Source organism: Mesocricetus auratus, unplaced genomic scaffold, assembly GCF_017639785.1.
Source record: "Mesocricetus auratus isolate SY011 unplaced genomic scaffold, BCM_Maur_2.0 Super-Scaffold_100004, whole genome shotgun sequence".
Lineage (NCBI taxonomy): Eukaryota > Metazoa > Chordata > Mammalia > Rodentia > Cricetidae > Mesocricetus > Mesocricetus auratus.
The window spans coordinates 5,998,167-6,013,806 of record NW_024429189.1 but is presented as its reverse complement, the minus strand read 5'-3'; the positions used below and the strand labels follow the sequence as shown (position 1 = coordinate 6,013,806).

Here is a 15,640-nt window from a genome sequence, read left to right as displayed (position 1 = left end):
CGTGTACAAGGGAGTCTTGTATAAACAGGCATATTTCACCACACTTGTAACTTTTTTTTTTTTGACACAGGGCCATGCAGAACAGGTTGATCTAGAACTCAAGAGATCTTCTGCCTTTGCTCCATGGTGCTATGAATAAAGGCAAACATCGCCAAGCCTTGCAGTGCTTGTAAAACCCTATTTATGAGCACTTTGCACATAAACCATGAGAATAGTGTATAAGCAACTGCATAGCTCCCACCTTGCTCACTTATAGTGGTAAGGGCAGCCAGAAATCTGCTGAGGATGGTAACACTGCCTCGAGTTCTGTGGTCAAAGGGAACACTACCTCAGTTTCCCTACAAGTCCCTCCACCTTTCTCTTTGGTCTGCTGAGTCAAGACACCAACAGTGAGCTAGGGATGCTACACCCTGGCTTCTAGAAAGCTGTAACTTTCCTTGTGGCTGAGCTAAAGGGCCTAGTAGTTTAGTGTCTTGTCATTCACCCAGCCTCAACACATGCAGCAAAGATGTGGCCTGCCCATCATACTGAGAGTGTAGTGATTCTTGCAATATGCCTGACTCCAGGGATCAGGAACCTGGGGATCTGATAAGCCAGCAATGAAAAAAACACCCTCTTGCCGGGCGTTGGTGGCGCACGCCTTTAATCCCAGCACTGGGGAGGCAGAGGCAGGCAGATCTCTGTAAGTTCGAGACTAGCCTGGACTACCAAGCGAGTTTCAGGACAGCCTCCAAAGCCAGAGAAACCCTGTCTCAAATAACCAAAAAAAAAAAAAAAAAAAAAAAAAAAAGAAAAAAGAAAAAAGAAAAAAAAAACAGAAAAAAACACCCTCTCAAGATGCAGACCTTGAGGTTCAAAGAACAGGGTGCCTCTCAAGCATTATTCCCTAATGAAGCCAGAATGATAAGGCAGTATATATGATCTTCAGGATTTATTTAGACAAGAAAGTTGTCGATCTCAACAGGAGGGGAAAAGGAAAATTAAAAAAAAATCTATAGGAAAATGGTCCCCAAACCCCAGCCCTCAGCCACAGGGTGCTGAATATGCCTTGCTTGTCCTTGAAAAACCAGTCAGTGCTGACTTTCCGGGGTATGTGTGTCCTTAAAATTTCAGTCTAAATCGCACTGTGCACGGCTCACTGATACATAACATGCATCAAAACTGATAGCCCCAAATGGCTTTCCAAAGCTGAAGGCTCACAGCAGTGACTTTCCAAAGCTTTGCAATGTGGAAGAGCTGTGACCTTGGTTGGTTCTAAGGTCCTGGTGGGCGGACAGCATCTAGCAAGTGGTGCTGCTGCCTTACTGAGCCTGACTGCAGGAGCCACCCTGTGAAGGCCACAGTGTCAACCGTCAGCTAGTGAGGCATTGAATGACAGGTAAAAGGCATGAGTCCCTGTACAGGCTGCTCACTCCCACACAGCTCGGTGTTCAGCTTCACAAAGTTGAGGCTGAGCCCGAGTTTATCCTACAGCTAAGTCCAAGAGGATAGGGGAAGTTTCTTACAAAAGTGCTGTTTTTAGCTTTAGTGATTTCTGAAAATTGCTGGATTTTATAAAAATGCCTTCTAGTAAATCAGTGAGTCTATCAACAGTGGGACTTTCCCTGAAGGGCTGCATGTAAACCGTCAGGTGCAGCTGGTGGAAAGTAGTCCCGCATTGCAGGTGGCCAGTGACACTGCTTAGGTCGTGAGATGCTTTGGTGAAGACTGCACAGTTAGGGGCACATTTGGAAGATGAGCTGGTGGCACTGGTGCAGAGGTGGTGGGAACTGGTGGCAGCTAGTGGTTCTCAAGAGTCCGCCTCATCTTTCACTTCAGTAATTCTGTCGATAGACTTTAGGATTTCAGCAACGAGGTTCAGGGTCTCTGCTCCAGACACCAGTTGCCTGAAACAGACAGATACCAGGGCCGTTACTCCAGCTGTGCAAAAGCAGCCAGTGACTGATCTAAAGGGAAGGATGCCAGAGAGAAAGCTCCTGAGATCAAGCAGGGTTTGTTTGGCACACTGGACTTGATGTGGCTGTCCTCAGGCCCATGTGCTTGTGCCCTGGCCAGCTACCCTGGGCCTAGCAGTAGAGCTCGGGAAAGGCAGGTACAGATGGTGGGCTGGAAGCCAGACAAGTTCAGCAGAAACTGATTCTGAAGTTTGGTCTTTGCCTAGGCCAAGGAGGTGGTGCGCTGCTCTCAGTGATGTGGTCAGCAGTCACTGCAAGCCACACGCTACATGAGGGCAACTACCAGGAGGACTACTATGCTTTCGTGTACAGTAGGTCAGAAAATTAAATGCACTCTGACAGGGTTACCAAGCTGCAGCCTTGGTGACTGTTTAATCACCATCAACAATTGACTAGTGCACAGTATGCTCACTGTGGCAGTCTTCTGTGTAAGGGGGAAGCTACTGATCCCCTTTATTCAGAGCTGCAGGGTCTGTAGGTAAAAGAGATGGATTCAAGTTGTGGTATCATCCACATCTTCCAGGTGAGAAGGTTCTCTGGGACAGATTAAAAATAAAAATCTGGGGCTAGTCAGCACGGCGGAGGCAGAGAGGCAGAGGCAGGTGGATCTCTTGTGAGTTCAAGGCCAGCCTGCTCTACAAAGCAAGTTCCAGGACAGGCTCATAAGCTACAAAGAGAAGTCCTGTCTCAAAAACAAACAACAAACAAACAAAAAATCTGGGGCTGGAGAGATGGCTCAGTGGTTAAGAGCACTGGCTGCTCTTCCAGAGGATCTGGGTTCAATTCCTAGCACCCACATAGCAGCTCAGAACTGCCTGTAACTCCAGTTTCAGGGGATCCAACAGGCTTACACAGATGTACATGCAGGCAAAACGTGAATGTATATGAAAATGAAAAATTGCCACTTTTAATCCCAGCATTCAGGAGGCAGAGGCAGGCTTACCTACAGAGTTCCAGGCCAGCCAGGACTATACAGAGAAACACTGTCTCAAAAAACCAAAAATAAATAAAGAAAATAAAGAAATTCTAAACTGGGTATGTTAATGTATCCCTTTAGTCACAGAACTTGAGAGACAAGCAGGGGATCTCTGTAAGGCTGAGGCCAGCCTGATCTACACATAGTTGCAGAGTAGCTAGGGCTACATAGTGAGACTTTGCCTCAAAAAAAAAAAAAAAAAAAAAACAGGCGCACTCCTTTCATCTTAGCACTCCAGGGCAGAGGCAGATGGATCTCTGTGAGTTCAAGGCCAGTCTGGTCCACATACATAGTTCCAGGCCAGCCAGAGCTACACGATGAGACCCTGTCTTCAAAACAAAATAACAACCCTGCTTGACTACCTAGTGTAAACTAGCAGGTCAGCCAGACCACTTAGCCCATTTCCCTTCCTACTCTAGTCAGATGGTACAGCTGGAACATCTGGAGGCCATCCAGGGACTCACTTTATGGATGCATGTGCACTGTTCATAACAACCTGGAGGTTCTGCAAGGCCACATCGGTGTTTTGCTTCACCACTGTAAGGCTGGCACCCTGGCCGGACCGCAGGGTTTCATTCTCTCGTTTGCAAGTGGAGAGCTGTGCCTAGAAGGAGAGTGAGAAGCTAGTGATACGAGGCAATCCAGCAGAAAACCGCTGCAGCACACGCAAGAGGCACAGACGTGCACATGGGGCTGAGCCTGGCTTCATCTACTCACAACAGGTGCTTCTTGCCCTGTAGCCCAGGCTGGCCTTAAACTTAGGACTTTTTGCAAATAGTTAAACTCTTTTCTCTACTTACCTGGAGCAAACTTATTTCCTGTTTCAGCTTCATGACATGATTTTCTGCTTTTACAGCCCGTTTCTGTGGCCCCCAAAAATAAACACAATACACATCACTAAGGCCGTGTTAGTACAGGACACTTAATTCAACAGAGAGCAGTGAGCTATAACCTCCCTTCCTGGTTACTCTGCCCATGGATACCTATCCCTTAGGACCTGGGCTCTGCCTCTGCTCACCAACAGCACCGGGGACCACCCACCCCAAGACACAACCTGTTTACAGTACCAGGGTATGCTGGCCTACCACAGAACACATACTCAGCATAGTGAGAAACTCAGGGTCCAGCTGTGGACTCTGGCAACAGCAGCAAATGCCCTGTCTCAGCAGCTTCGTGCCCCCTGCCCACTACCCCAGAGCAGAGCCCCTCCGTACGGTCATCAGTTCGAGGTTCTGTTCAACTTGCTGGACCACAGATTCCAGGTCATGGAAGTCACTCTCCTCCTTGATCATCTTCGCTTCCAACTTTCGTTCAAGCGTCCTCACCCTCAGTAAAGGAAACACTGAATTGAGTTCTCCAGGCCATTGTCAAGGATGCCTCCACTTTAGCCTCATTAACTGGAGAAACCCACTAGAGCCCATGGATGGAGCAGCTGCCTCGGGCAGCCAGCCACAAGGCGGCAAGGACCTCCAGCCATCGCTGTTCCATGTTCCCAGTGGAAGGCACAGATACCATTTTCTCAAGCTCAGCCAACCAAGACAAAGTTCAGCTGACTTTTGTCTGGTGCTCAAAAAGACTAAAACAACACAAAAGTGTGTTTGCTGCTTTAAGGTTTATGGATGACAAGCAGCTAGGTACCTCATCCCTTGGAACCAAATTCTCTGAATGGTAGAGAAGGTTTGTAAGGTAATTCCTAACTATGAGTTTACATACATTTCTGTTTGAGTTTCAGAGAAGCTCTGAACCTCATTTAGCTTTCTTCTGAGCTTAGAATTTTCATCTTTCAGCTGTAGAGAAAAAAAAATCCTCATTAGACTGTGGAACATACTTCTGTTCTGGAATATTTTCTATGGTCAAGTCTGAAGGTCAGCCTTATGCATTCAAGGCAGGGCTGAATGGAGACACATCCCATTTGTCCATGAAATATCTTTCTGAGTCAGCATCTCCTGTAGCCAGGTTGCCCTCTAACTTGTTCCTATATAGCCAAGGAAGGCCTTGAACTCCTGTTCCTCCTGCCTTCACTTTCCAAGTGCTGGGATGATAGCTGTGAACTACCACGCCCAGCTTAAGAACTTCAATAACTCAGGTCTTTGGAATCATTCTCCAGAGAAGATAACTATGGAGACAGACTTGACTATTTCTAGGTGACTAGTTTAAAAACCTTCCTTCATGTAGTACATTCAGTAGGACATCCCCGGGCAAACATGTCCGGTGGACCATTTATGCCTAGTTCATGCCTGCCTGTCTCTGAGCTCACCACAGCACTACTTCTCAGCCCGCTATACTAACAGCACAACCAAAACCAACCACCGGGGGGAAACGTTCTCCATGGAGAAATTCCATTTTCTTCCTGATTTTTCAGGACCCAGGACCTCCCAAGTGCTAGGAAAGATGTCACTACTGAGCTGTATCTCTAGGCCCCTCTCTCTATGGGGACATTCCACAGCATTAAACCCAGGCCATCCAAGAAGTCGACGACGCAGCTTTTCTGGAGAACACTGCTCAGCTGTGTGGGCTCGGTGTCGCACTGCCCGCACTTACTGCTTCATAACTTATCTGCAGCGTCCGAAGGTGTCTGTCTCCCAGGGACTCTCCATGAGCTGCAAAGTCTACATTAGGACTCCCAGCTGGTGATGCTGGGGAGACCCTGGAGTCAGTGTCACTCAGTGTCCATGGGGGCAAAGACTCAGGACCTGCCAGCTCCGACGCATTGGAAAAAAAGGAAAGGTAGGTGCCACAGGGCGATGGATTCTCTGTGGCCCTAGAGGAATGAGTCTGCTCCACGGTGGATGGCAAGTAGGCTCCATTCCATCCATCTTCTTCCTCATCCTCCACCAGGTTGCTGGCTCTCGTTGGGTCTTCAAAAAACGGTTGCTGATATTCCAGGCCATACCCCACAGGCTGGGGGACAGGGTTGCTGTGGTCTAATCCCAGCGGGTGCCTCGAGGCGTCCTAAAAACAGTGGAGATAAACACTGCGAACTGCAAGCCCACGCTCAGCCTTCTTTGTGCTCAGTTTGCACAAAGAAGGCCCATTTCATCTACCAAAAGGGCCAAGCGGCTGCTCCACCCACAGTCTCTCCATCAGCAGCCACAGCTGTCCCGCTGTGCGCCCCACACTCAAATATCTGTCTCCAAAGCTGTAAGTTAGAAGAGATGTCATCTAAGGCAACCACCGGCAGCTTCCAGATGTACCTTCGGGTAAATTCGACTGTTGCTAGTGTCTTCTTTTGACAGGCTGAGATTCTTGGTCTTCAGAAACTCTTTGAAGGAAAATGGATTGGCTTCTTCAAGGTCTTCAAGTTTGTCACCTGAAATAATGGACACCGCAGAGACTGTTAAAGGGTCCAGCAACATCTTGTGCTACCATTACATTTCAACTATGACTCAGAGAACGCTACAAACAAGAAAGCTGCCCATAGAGGGTGGAGAACAGGCCTGCTTTGGCATGCTGTCACCCCTTGACCTCCCCTAGGCACCCCTTGCCAACTTAAAAAAACAAAACAACAACAACAAAAACTGTGCCAAAGATCAAATCCAGGGTCCTGAACACATTTGGACAACTGGTCTACCACTGAAGCTCCCCAGTGAATTTTGACTTCACACATTCAGTGTGGGCTAAAGGTTACTCCTGTAGGAGATTCAAAGCTTCCGGGATGTCACAGTGCCCAGAGCTACTCCATGCCATCCCTTCCTCTGACCTTTTCTCCGGGTACCCTAGTTGGCCAGCCTCTACCTTCCTCCACACCTACCACATTCCAGTTACTTATGTGAGTCCCTTCCAGGTGCCAGCTTGAGTAAAGTGGGTTCTTGTGACTTGTGTCTTGCTGGCTCCGTAGGGCCCTTTGACAACGCGCTCCACCTCCCAGGCACCCCTGACATCTTAGGTTATTTCGCCCTCACACCCAGTCTCCAATCCTTGGGCTTCTACCTCCACCGATTGTTTGGGCTCCAGGTACAACCATTTAAACCCTGTCATTCTGACTGTCCATGGCCTGGCACCGTGTCTGAGGAAGAGGACAAGAAGAATCACTGAGCTACTCTACCTCCAAAGCGCGTCTCATGGGCTCCCGACGGACCTTGCTTAGTACATTTCCCCTTTCCATAGCCAAAATCTGCAAAGAGACACTGTCAGCTCACCGTAATCACAGCGAGCCTTATGACTGCAGCATTTGTTCAGGGAGGTGAAGACAGCAGACCGTCTGACTCCCACTGACTGGCCCTGGTCTTGGACTAGGAGTGTGTCTCCTAAAGCTGGGCACAGTAAACTACACACCCGGGCGCGCTCACGGCGTAACTGCAGGTGGAACGCAGACCCACTAATCCAGCCCTGGCTTCTCCCAATCCAGTGGGCTGAAGTGGTCTCCGAGCTCCACTGGACACTGAGCTTCCTGCCTTGGGGCGGGCAGGCGGGCTGTGGGGAGGGCTCCCCACGCTGCCCAGCTCCGCACAGCGGCCGGCGCCCCGACTCTCACCTGTGTCTCCTACCGAAGCCAGCACCGGGCTGGGCACATAGCACATAAACGTCGGCCGAAAGCCGAAGAAGTGGGGGTGCAGGTCCCCGCCATGGGGGCGCTCACAGTCTAGCTGGGGGAGACAAGACCGGCGCTCATAGAACGCAGGAGCTGTAAGCGACAACGAGAGCGGCTTCACCGCGGGCCGCCTCCGCCCGCGCCCCCCGGCCCAGCCCCGGCCGTGCGCCGCTTACCGTCGGGAACCACAAGGCTCCGGGTCCTCGATAGTGGGGGCGCGCCCGGCCGCCGCGCGTAGCCCGACATCGCCGCGCCCTAACCCGGCCGCGACCCCATGGCCCACCGCGGCGCTGCCAGCTTATGCCCGACCCGGCACGGCCGGCCGGAAGCCAGCGCCGAACGCCACGGGGCGGGGTCGGAAACGGAAGTGACCGCAGAAGCGCGGCGGCGCGATGGCGACGGCGGTGTGGGCGGCCGCGCGGTTGCTTCGGGGCTCTGCGGCTCGGTGCGCGCGGCCCAGGTAAACTGAGGCGCGTCCGGGCACGAAGAAGTGGGGGCTTGGGGGGTGGGGACCGGGCACCCTAGGGAACTGGAAGAGGAGAATGGGCCCTGGAGCAGAGCGCAGGCGCCTTGGGCCTGGAGAACGAGCCGGGAACTGGAAGCTAGTTAGAGAGGGGTTGGTAGAGTCAGCCTGCTGGGGCCTTCCAGACCCAAGGCGGAACTCTTGAGGAACAGGACTGGCTCAGCCTGCTGTCCAGAATGGACAGTGAAGACCCAAAGACCTGAGACCGGAGAGATGGCTCAGCAGTTAAGCGCACTGACTGTTTCCTCTTGGTTTGGTTACCAGCACCCACATGATGGCTCACAATTTACATAACTCCACTTCCAGGGGATCCAACAACACCCTCTTCTGACCTCCTTGGACACCAGGCATGCACATATATACGTACAGGCCAAACACTCAAACACATAAAATAAGGACCAATATTTATTTTTCTGTTAAAAAGGAGCCAAAGGCTTCAAGTAGCTTGTCTGAAATCCTATGGCAGAACCTGCACCTCCATCGCTCTTACACATTCTGTTGAGGCCATGGAGTAATGGGCCCTGTTGACTCTCATTCGCCCACATGTGGTGCACATGAGTGGTCACCACTGGCTCGTGTAACTGGCTGGTTGCTCTGCTATAGGTTTGGACCTCCTGCACACAGACGGTTCAGCAGTGGCGCCACGTACCCCAACATCCCCCTCTCTTCTCCCTTACCCGGAGTGCCCAAGCCTGTCTTTGCTACAGTTGATGGACAGGAAAAGTTTGAAACCAAAGTTTCCACGCTGGACAATGGGCTTCGTGTGGCATCTCAAAATAAGTTTGGACAATTCTGTACTGTAGGAAGTAAGTTCTACAGGCATGCTGAAGGTGGGCTCTCCATTTTGACAGCTGTAATTAGTATGTCCATCATGGACTACTCACAGGGAAAGCTTGTTAATTTTGAAAACTTATCCAAGATGCCAACGATGGCCATATTTGGAGATGTTATGTAAGGTATGCCTCTCCCCCCCATTTTACTTTTCTGTAATTCTAGACGTTTCCATTATGTATAGGATAGGATTCCATAAACATTAACTTTTGTGTGTCTGTAAGACCATCACCAAGGATAACTTGTGTTCATTACCCCCATGTAATAGTGACTGGCCAAGTTATAACTGTGGTTTTGAAAATTTTCTGTTGATTAAATATGTTTTGAATATCTGTTATAACCTGTCAATTTTCTTCTTATTACCAGTTCTTATTAATTCAGGATCACGATATGAAGCGAAATATCTTAGTGGAATTGCTCATTTTTTGGAAAAATTGGCATTTTCGGTTAGTGTCTGATTTGTGGTTTTTATAACCTCAGTTTTTCTCATTTTAGAACTTGTATTAGTTAATTCAGTTATGAAGTTGCTAATTTTGTGTGTTTGAAAGCAGAAGTAAACTCTTCTTAGTATTTCTTGGGTTTTGGAGTGCATACTTAAGCTTTCTTATTTTTACAGTCTACCGCTCGATTTGAAAGCAAAGATGAAATTCTGCTTACGCTGGAAAAGCATGGTGGTATCTGTGACTGCCAGACCTCAAGGTATTTTATGTCCATGTAGAACTGTCCTCTTTGTCTTTGGTCATAGAGCCCCTAGAGTCAGAGAGGCTGCAAAGATTAACAGCAGGCCTGATGGAGTGCGGGGACAGAAGGCATGCCATGCTTGTTTCTTCCCTGACATCCTTTTAACTTGTAATTGTCCAGGTCTTGACCTGTGAGGAATATGCTAAGCTAGGCAGCAGGCCCTGACAGCTGTTATAAGCTGGGCATGTTTCCATGTGAAGCCAGTCTTCATCTGGACCAGCTGGTTATTTAGCCAGGCTGGGGAAGCCTGGAGAGATTCCTTCTGTGGGGAGAGGGAGAACCAACTCTGGTTCCACAGTATCTATGAAAAGCATCACCGTGGGCAGTTATGGCTTCTCTGGTGTAAACCTGCCATTGTGGCTTATTTCCTTGCAGAGACACTACCATGTACGCTGTGTCTGCTGACAGCAAAGGCTTGGACACTGTGGTGGGCCTGCTGGCTGATGTGGTTCTGCACCCCTGCCTGACAGGTGTGGCTCTGTGGTTGGGTGGTTAGGGGAAGCTTTGGAAGGGCTGTAACTGAGGGAAAGCACTGTTGGAGCTGGAGACTTGTTATGTCAGTCATTAGAAGGAGTGCCAGAGTTTAAACAAGTCCTTTGGTCATACTTCCATACCCCTCTCTAAAAACCTTAAAGGGTTTCCTGAAATTCTGTTTCAGAATTGCCTTTCATCCTATGTGTAAACACCTAATGTCATCCATGCCTACAGAAGTTTCCCTTGCATGGTCTCCATTATTACCTGGTCTTGCAAATGGCAGGACTTGGAGATTCCTGTTAGGAGGATCCCGGAGAGAACAGCTGCCCTTTGTTCCATTTCATAGCAACCTGGCCTCTTCGGCTGAGGAATGAAGCCCTGACTCAGTTGGTGTCTGTTTCCTAAGTGCCGTCACATCCACCTTGTGTTGTCACGGGTGTGTTTTGGAACAGACAGCAGGTGAGGCAGCTGAGCTTGGAGCAGGTCCAAGGGGCTGCAAAACAGACCAGGACAAGAGGCTGGGGTCCCTAATATTCACCTTGCATGCTCCCTTTCATACACAGGTGCTCTAAGGCTTTCCCTAGGAGGTGATTAGAGCACTGCCAGGCTTAGCTGCTCAGGGTTAATGCTGCCTTCTACCTTGTTGGTTGAGACCAAACACTTGCTGGATTCTTGCAGATGAAGAAATTGAAATGACGAGGATGGCTGTCCAGTTTGAGCTTGAGGACCTGAACATGAGACCTGACCCAGAGCCACTGCTCACGGAGATGATTCATGAAGTAAAATAGGAGCCCACATGTGCCTCTCCCTGCTGTTGGCCTTGCAGGTGGCGAGGTTTACAGAACAGGCTTAGCTTCTTAGTTGGTTTTTTGGGGTTTTTCTGTTTTTGTTTTGAGATAGTTGCTATACTATTCAGGTTTGGTCTTGAAATCATAATCTCCGGCCTCAGTCTTCTGAGTGCTAATTATAGGCATGTGCCACCCCTCAAACAGACCATAGATAATGTCCAGTCTTTTTGTCACAGATGTGGCTGTAGGCCATGTTGGGGAGTCCTGCCTCAGGGTACCTGATTTTTCTTTCTCACTTTTGTTTATTCCTTCCTGCCTGCCTCAGGCTGCTTTTAGGGAGAACACAGTGGGCCTGCACCGGTTTTGCCCTGCAGAAAACATAGCAAAGATTGATCGAGAGGTGTTACATTCCTACCTGAAGAACTACTACACCCCCGACCGCATGGTGCTTGCCGGAGTGGGAGTGGAGCATGAGCACCTGGTGGAATGTGCCAGAAAGTACCTCCTGGGAGCTCAGCCTGCCTGGGGAGCTACTGGGTCTGTGGATGTTGACAGATCAGTAGCACAGTACACTGGGGGGATCATCAAGGTAACTCAGCAAGAAGGCGGTCAGGGCCTGCGCTGTGTATCCTCTGGATGTGTGCTTTGATGGATGTGTGGGCCTCCCTTTAGTGTGCAGTCCAGCACCGTGACAGCATAAGATTGTCCCTTGTTCAAGACAAGAAGTGACAGGGCTAAGGTCACCTGGTGTCTGGTTGGATGTGGCTGTTTGCTTAATGGGCGTTTGCCAGTCTTGCTGACATGTGTCTGGTTGGTTACAGGTGGAGAGAGACATGTCCAATGTCAGCCTTGGCCCAACCCCAATTCCTGAGCTCACGCACATCATGGTGGGACTAGAGAGCTGTTCCTTCCTGGTGAGTCGAGGTATAGGCCAGGTGCGTCAGTAGGGCCAAGCCACTGTGGCTGACTATTATGCCTTGTATTCCACAGGAGGATGACTTCATCCCCTTTGCTGTGCTGAATATGATGATGGGAGGAGGGGGTTCCTTCTCAGCTGGAGGGCCTGGCAAAGGCATGTTCTCCAGGCTCTACCTCAACGTGCTCAATCGGTGGGTGCTGCTGGCTTACTGCTGCTGTCCCTGTGCTGCTGTGAGCATGGACTGTGCTGACACCTTCCAGCCATCCTGTGGCATTCACCCAGATACACTATATCCCCTCACAGGCACCACTGGATGTACAATGCAACCTCCTACCACCACAGCTATGAAGACACAGGCCTCCTATGTATTCATGCCAGTGCAGACCCGAGGCAGGTAAAGGCAGCGCTCATGTCTGTACAGCCTTCAGTCCTCACTCCAGTACACTGCGAAGCAGCACCGCAGCTCTGGGTGCAGTGGCGGGGTGTGTGTGAAGTCAGCAGGCCCGTGGTTCCCACTCTCATCTCATGTCCTTTGTAGGTTCGAGAAATGGTGGAAATCATCACAAAGGAGTTTATCTTGATGGGCAGAACAGTGGATTTGGTAAGACCTGGAACATCTCTTGCACTCTGATCCACCCACCCAGGTCACACACCTGAAGGGACCACAGGCTGAGCTATTCCACTGTGGAGCCGGTGCTCCCCTGGGTGGTGTTTTGTAGAATGACCACGAGTTAATGCAGCATTGTACAAGATGAGCAATAAGGTGGGGTCTTTTCTAGACCTTTCTTTGGCACCATTTTATGTTGGAATCCAAGTTTATTATTGTTTTTTTCTTCAAGATAGGATTTGTCTGTGTAGCCCTGGCTGCCCTGGAACTCACTCTGTAGACCAGGCTGGCCTCCAACTCAGATCTGCCTGTCTCTGCCTCCTGAGTGCTGGGATTAATGGTGAGGGCCACCACGCCTAGCTTTAGTTTTTGGTATCTTCGTATTTAGAACTTCCTGGGGCAGAGCTGAAAGCAAGGTGATTTTACACGTGTCAGTGGCAGGTGTGCGCAGTGGGAGCGCAGGGGATGAGGTGGAGCATGTATTTGGCCTCTCTGGAGTCTCCATAATGCAAGTTTTCTTATGTGACCACATGCCACATACTGTCTTTATGGAAAAAAGACAACATTGTTGAAAAAAATTAAAATATGCTTAAAAATTAAAAGCATAGGAAGGCAAGGTAATGCATATGCATGCCTGTCATTCCAACTGTCTCGCAGGAAGTCATGAGTTCAAGGCCAGCCTAAGGTAATGCATAAAACAAACCAAAGTCTGGGGGTAAGATCAGTGGTAGAGAGCTTGCTAGGTATGCTCAAGGCCCCCCAGCACAGCCAGAATTAATGGTTTGTTTTTCCAAATAGAGCTTGATAAAGTGCTTTCTACTAATGTCAAATCTATTTGAGAAAATTTACAATATTAAGTATTTGCCTGAAATTGTACAAGTGACAACTTGTGTTAAGACAACTATCATAAGATAACCAGGCTGGCCTCAAACTTGTGGTCTTTCTGCACCCCACCTTTTCCTGGATGTTAGCCTTACAGGAGAGTGTTGACACACCCTGTTTGGTCCATTTGTGGTCCTGATTCTTTGGTGCCACATTTGAAGTCCACACCTAGCCAGAGGTTCAGCTGTTGATTCTGCTACCTCCTCAGCTCCAGGGGCTGGTGGCCTGGGTCCTGTGTAGCCAAGTGTGACTTCCTGGTGCATGTTGCATTCCTGTGATTCAAACAGGCGACAGAGATTGGGCATGTGTCTGTCTCAGGTGTGATGAAGACCTTTCCAGTTGAGTTCCTCCCATGCTCAGGAGGTGTGTCAGACTGCGAACAGCATCTCCACTCTGCTCATCTTTGGGCACATGGGGTGTGTTCAGGTCAGGCCCTCCGCCAGCTTGAGCCAGCTATCAGTGACTGGTGGTGTTGACCTCAGGTGGAGCTAGAACGGGCCAAGACACAGCTGATGTCCATGCTCATGATGAACCTGGAGTCCAGGCCTGTGATCTTCGAGGACGTGGGGAGGCAGGTGTTGGCTACACATTCAAGAAAGCTGCCTCACGAGCTATGCACGCTCATTCGTGAGTACACACAAAAGCCTGGGTTGGGTTATTTGAGACTATATTCTAGAGCAGATAGACAGATGGTCTGCCACATCACAGATTCTGCCTTCTCCAACAATCTGGCAGGGAAGTCCTCTGGGTAGAGCTTGGACTCTGTTCTCAGTTCCATACTGTACTAACTAGGCTTCTTACCCTTGGGAAGTAGGCGGTGCTGGAGCAGCATCAGTGAGTTGGACGCAGCTGGTTGCAGGCTCTGCCTTGTGGCTCTGGCAGTGCCTCTCATGGCTTATGTTTAATTTGCCTGCAATCTTCTGGATTTGGTTGTGAAGCTTGGTACAGGACTGTAGGTGGAGGCAGCTTGAGTACTGTTACCTGTCCTCAAGACACCTAAACCCATCTGCTGGGCTTTTTGCAGCCCTGGGGGAAATAGTCTGGACTTTTTCTTTTCTTCAGAGTGGAAAACAAAGTGGACTTTTGACAGCTCACTGTCTAAACTTGATGGGGTGGCTGTGCCCTCCACTGTCAGATTGTTTTTAAGTCTCATACTCACAGCTCAGATTGTCCTCAAACTGTAGATCTCCCCGCTCAGCCTCCTGAGTGTGCATCACTCTGTCTGGCCGCCCTCATGTCTGAAAATAGTTTTTGCTGCTGCCGCTTAGGGGATTTGAGACAGGGTCTTGTGTAGCCCAGGCTAGTGTTGATTCTGATCCTCCTGCCTCTGCCTCCAAAGTGCTGGGATTACAGGTACATACCACTCCACTCAGCTTGGAAATAGTTTTAAGGGCCAGGTGTTGGTGGCGCACACCTTTAATCCCAGGACTCGGGAGGCAGAGGCAGGCGGATCTCTGTGAGTTCAAGACCAGCCTGGTCTACCGAGCGAGTTCCAGGACAGAGTCCAGAACAATACAGAGAGAAACTCTCAAAAAACCAAAAAAAAAAAAAAAAAAAAAGGAAATAGTTTTAAGCCACTGTGGTAGCCCACCTAATGGAAACTTCCTCTGACTTTGCCCTGACTCACCCTTGGTGGGTTCAGCTGCAGCTGAGCTGGGTCTCAGCAAACCCCACCTGCACCCCAGTGGTGGTGTAACTCAGGGCTCCTCAGCCTGCCTTTGTGCGGTGCACACAGCCTGAGATGGAGACTCTGCTCTTTTCCTTACTGTTTTTTGCTCTCCCTTGTAGGCAATGTGAAGCCAGAAGATATCAAGAGGGTTGCTTCCAAGATGCTCCATGGGAAGCCTGCTGTAGCCGCCCTGGGTGATTTGACTGACCTGCCCACCTATGAGCACATCCAGACAGCGCTGGCCAGCAGAGATGGGCGCCTGCCTAGGACATACCGACTCTTCCGGTAGAGCCCCTACGGGCAGGCTTCAGAGTGCTTCTGTGCGTGTTATTGTTATTGTGGGCACTGCATAAGGATGGCTAGCTCTGTAAGCCGTGCCAACAGTGAGATGGAAAACTTGAATGAAAGTTACTGTTGCTATTGCACCCGTGTGTCTCTCAACACAAATGGCTTGGCCTTCCTTCATCTAACAAGTGTTCTTTACTGAGTGCTGTCTGGCCACTAGAGATTCTGGAGCAACGAAGGCTGGGGAGTAAGGCACAGACTTGAGGTCAGAAGTTTAGAAGCTCCAGGGTTCCAAGGAGACAAAGTATTGAAACATAAAGCATACAGGATCACCCATACTCACTCTTTCCCTTTAAACAGGATCTTACAACACAGTCCTGACTGGTCCAGAACTCAGTATGTAGACACCAAGCTGGCCTCAACACAGAGATTCTCTTGCCTCTGCTTCCCAAGTGCTAG

At 49.7% G+C, this 15,640-nt stretch overlaps 2 protein-coding genes across 6 annotated transcripts; one reads left to right on the top strand and one right to left on the bottom strand.

Moving 5' to 3' along the window:
* Nucleotides 1-916: 916 nt before the first annotated feature.
* Entr1 (endosome associated trafficking regulator 1) lies at nucleotides 917-7,816 on the bottom strand. 4 transcript variants are annotated; one of them, XM_005083650.4, is made up of 10 exons: nucleotides 7,639-7,816; nucleotides 7,406-7,555; nucleotides 6,977-7,045; nucleotides 6,126-6,241; nucleotides 5,473-5,883; nucleotides 4,645-4,718; nucleotides 4,146-4,257; nucleotides 3,732-3,794; nucleotides 3,396-3,535; nucleotides 917-1,886 (listed from the first exon to the last, which is right to left on the bottom strand). In XM_005083650.4, the coding sequence occupies exons 1-10, from the start codon at nucleotides 7,706-7,708 to the stop codon at nucleotides 1,790-1,792; spliced, it is 1,302 nt and encodes a 433-aa protein (XP_005083707.1). In that variant the 5' UTR covers nucleotides 7,709-7,816; the 3' UTR covers nucleotides 917-1,789. The 4 variants fall into 4 exon arrangements, with proteins under 4 accessions (XP_005083707.1, XP_040601134.1, XP_005083709.1 ...); XM_040745200.1 differs by lacking the exon at nucleotides 6,977-7,045; XM_005083652.4 differs by lacking the exon at nucleotides 7,406-7,555 and having other exon boundaries at nucleotides 7,639-7,815.
* Pmpca (peptidase, mitochondrial processing subunit alpha) lies at nucleotides 7,813-15,321 on the top strand. Of its 2 annotated transcripts, XM_005083649.4 has the most exons (13): nucleotides 7,813-7,922; nucleotides 8,589-8,791; nucleotides 9,183-9,262; nucleotides 9,433-9,515; nucleotides 9,933-10,027; nucleotides 10,710-10,810; nucleotides 11,145-11,408; nucleotides 11,641-11,733; nucleotides 11,810-11,928; nucleotides 12,042-12,132; nucleotides 12,277-12,339; nucleotides 13,710-13,854; nucleotides 15,016-15,321. In XM_005083649.4, exons 1-13 carry the CDS (start codon nucleotides 7,855-7,857, stop codon nucleotides 15,183-15,185), a joined length of 1,575 nt encoding a protein of 524 aa, XP_005083706.1. In that variant the 5' UTR covers nucleotides 7,813-7,854; the 3' UTR covers nucleotides 15,186-15,321. The 2 variants fall into 2 exon arrangements, with proteins under 2 accessions (XP_005083706.1, XP_012978796.1); XM_013123342.3 differs by lacking the exons at nucleotides 7,813-7,922; nucleotides 8,589-8,791 and having other exon boundaries at nucleotides 9,207-9,262; nucleotides 9,935-10,027.
* Nucleotides 15,322-15,640: the final 319 nt, after the last annotated feature.

Coding starts and splice junctions, on each gene's coding strand:
- Pmpca (XM_005083649.4), top strand. CDS start 7,855: ATGGCGACGGCGGTGTGGGCGGCCGCGCGGTTGCTTCGGGGCTCTGCG. Junction 9,263..9,432: donor TGGAAAAATTGGCATTTTCG/GTTAGTGTCTGA, acceptor TTATTTTTACAG/TCTACCGCTCGATTTGAAAG. Junction 9,516..9,932: donor TGTGACTGCCAGACCTCAAG/GTATTTTATGTC, acceptor ATTTCCTTGCAG/AGACACTACCATGTACGCTG.
- Entr1 (XM_005083650.4), bottom strand. CDS start 7,708: ATGTCGGGCTACGCGCGGCGGCCGGGCGCGCCCCCACTATCGAGGACC. Junction 4,258..4,644: donor TCTGAAACTCAAACAGAAAT/GTATGTAAACTC, acceptor TCCTTTACTGAG/GGTGAGGACGCTTGAACGAA. Junction 3,536..3,731: donor AGGAAATAAGTTTGCTCCAG/GTAAGTAGAGAA, acceptor CTCTCCTTCTAG/GCACAGCTCTCCACTTGCAA.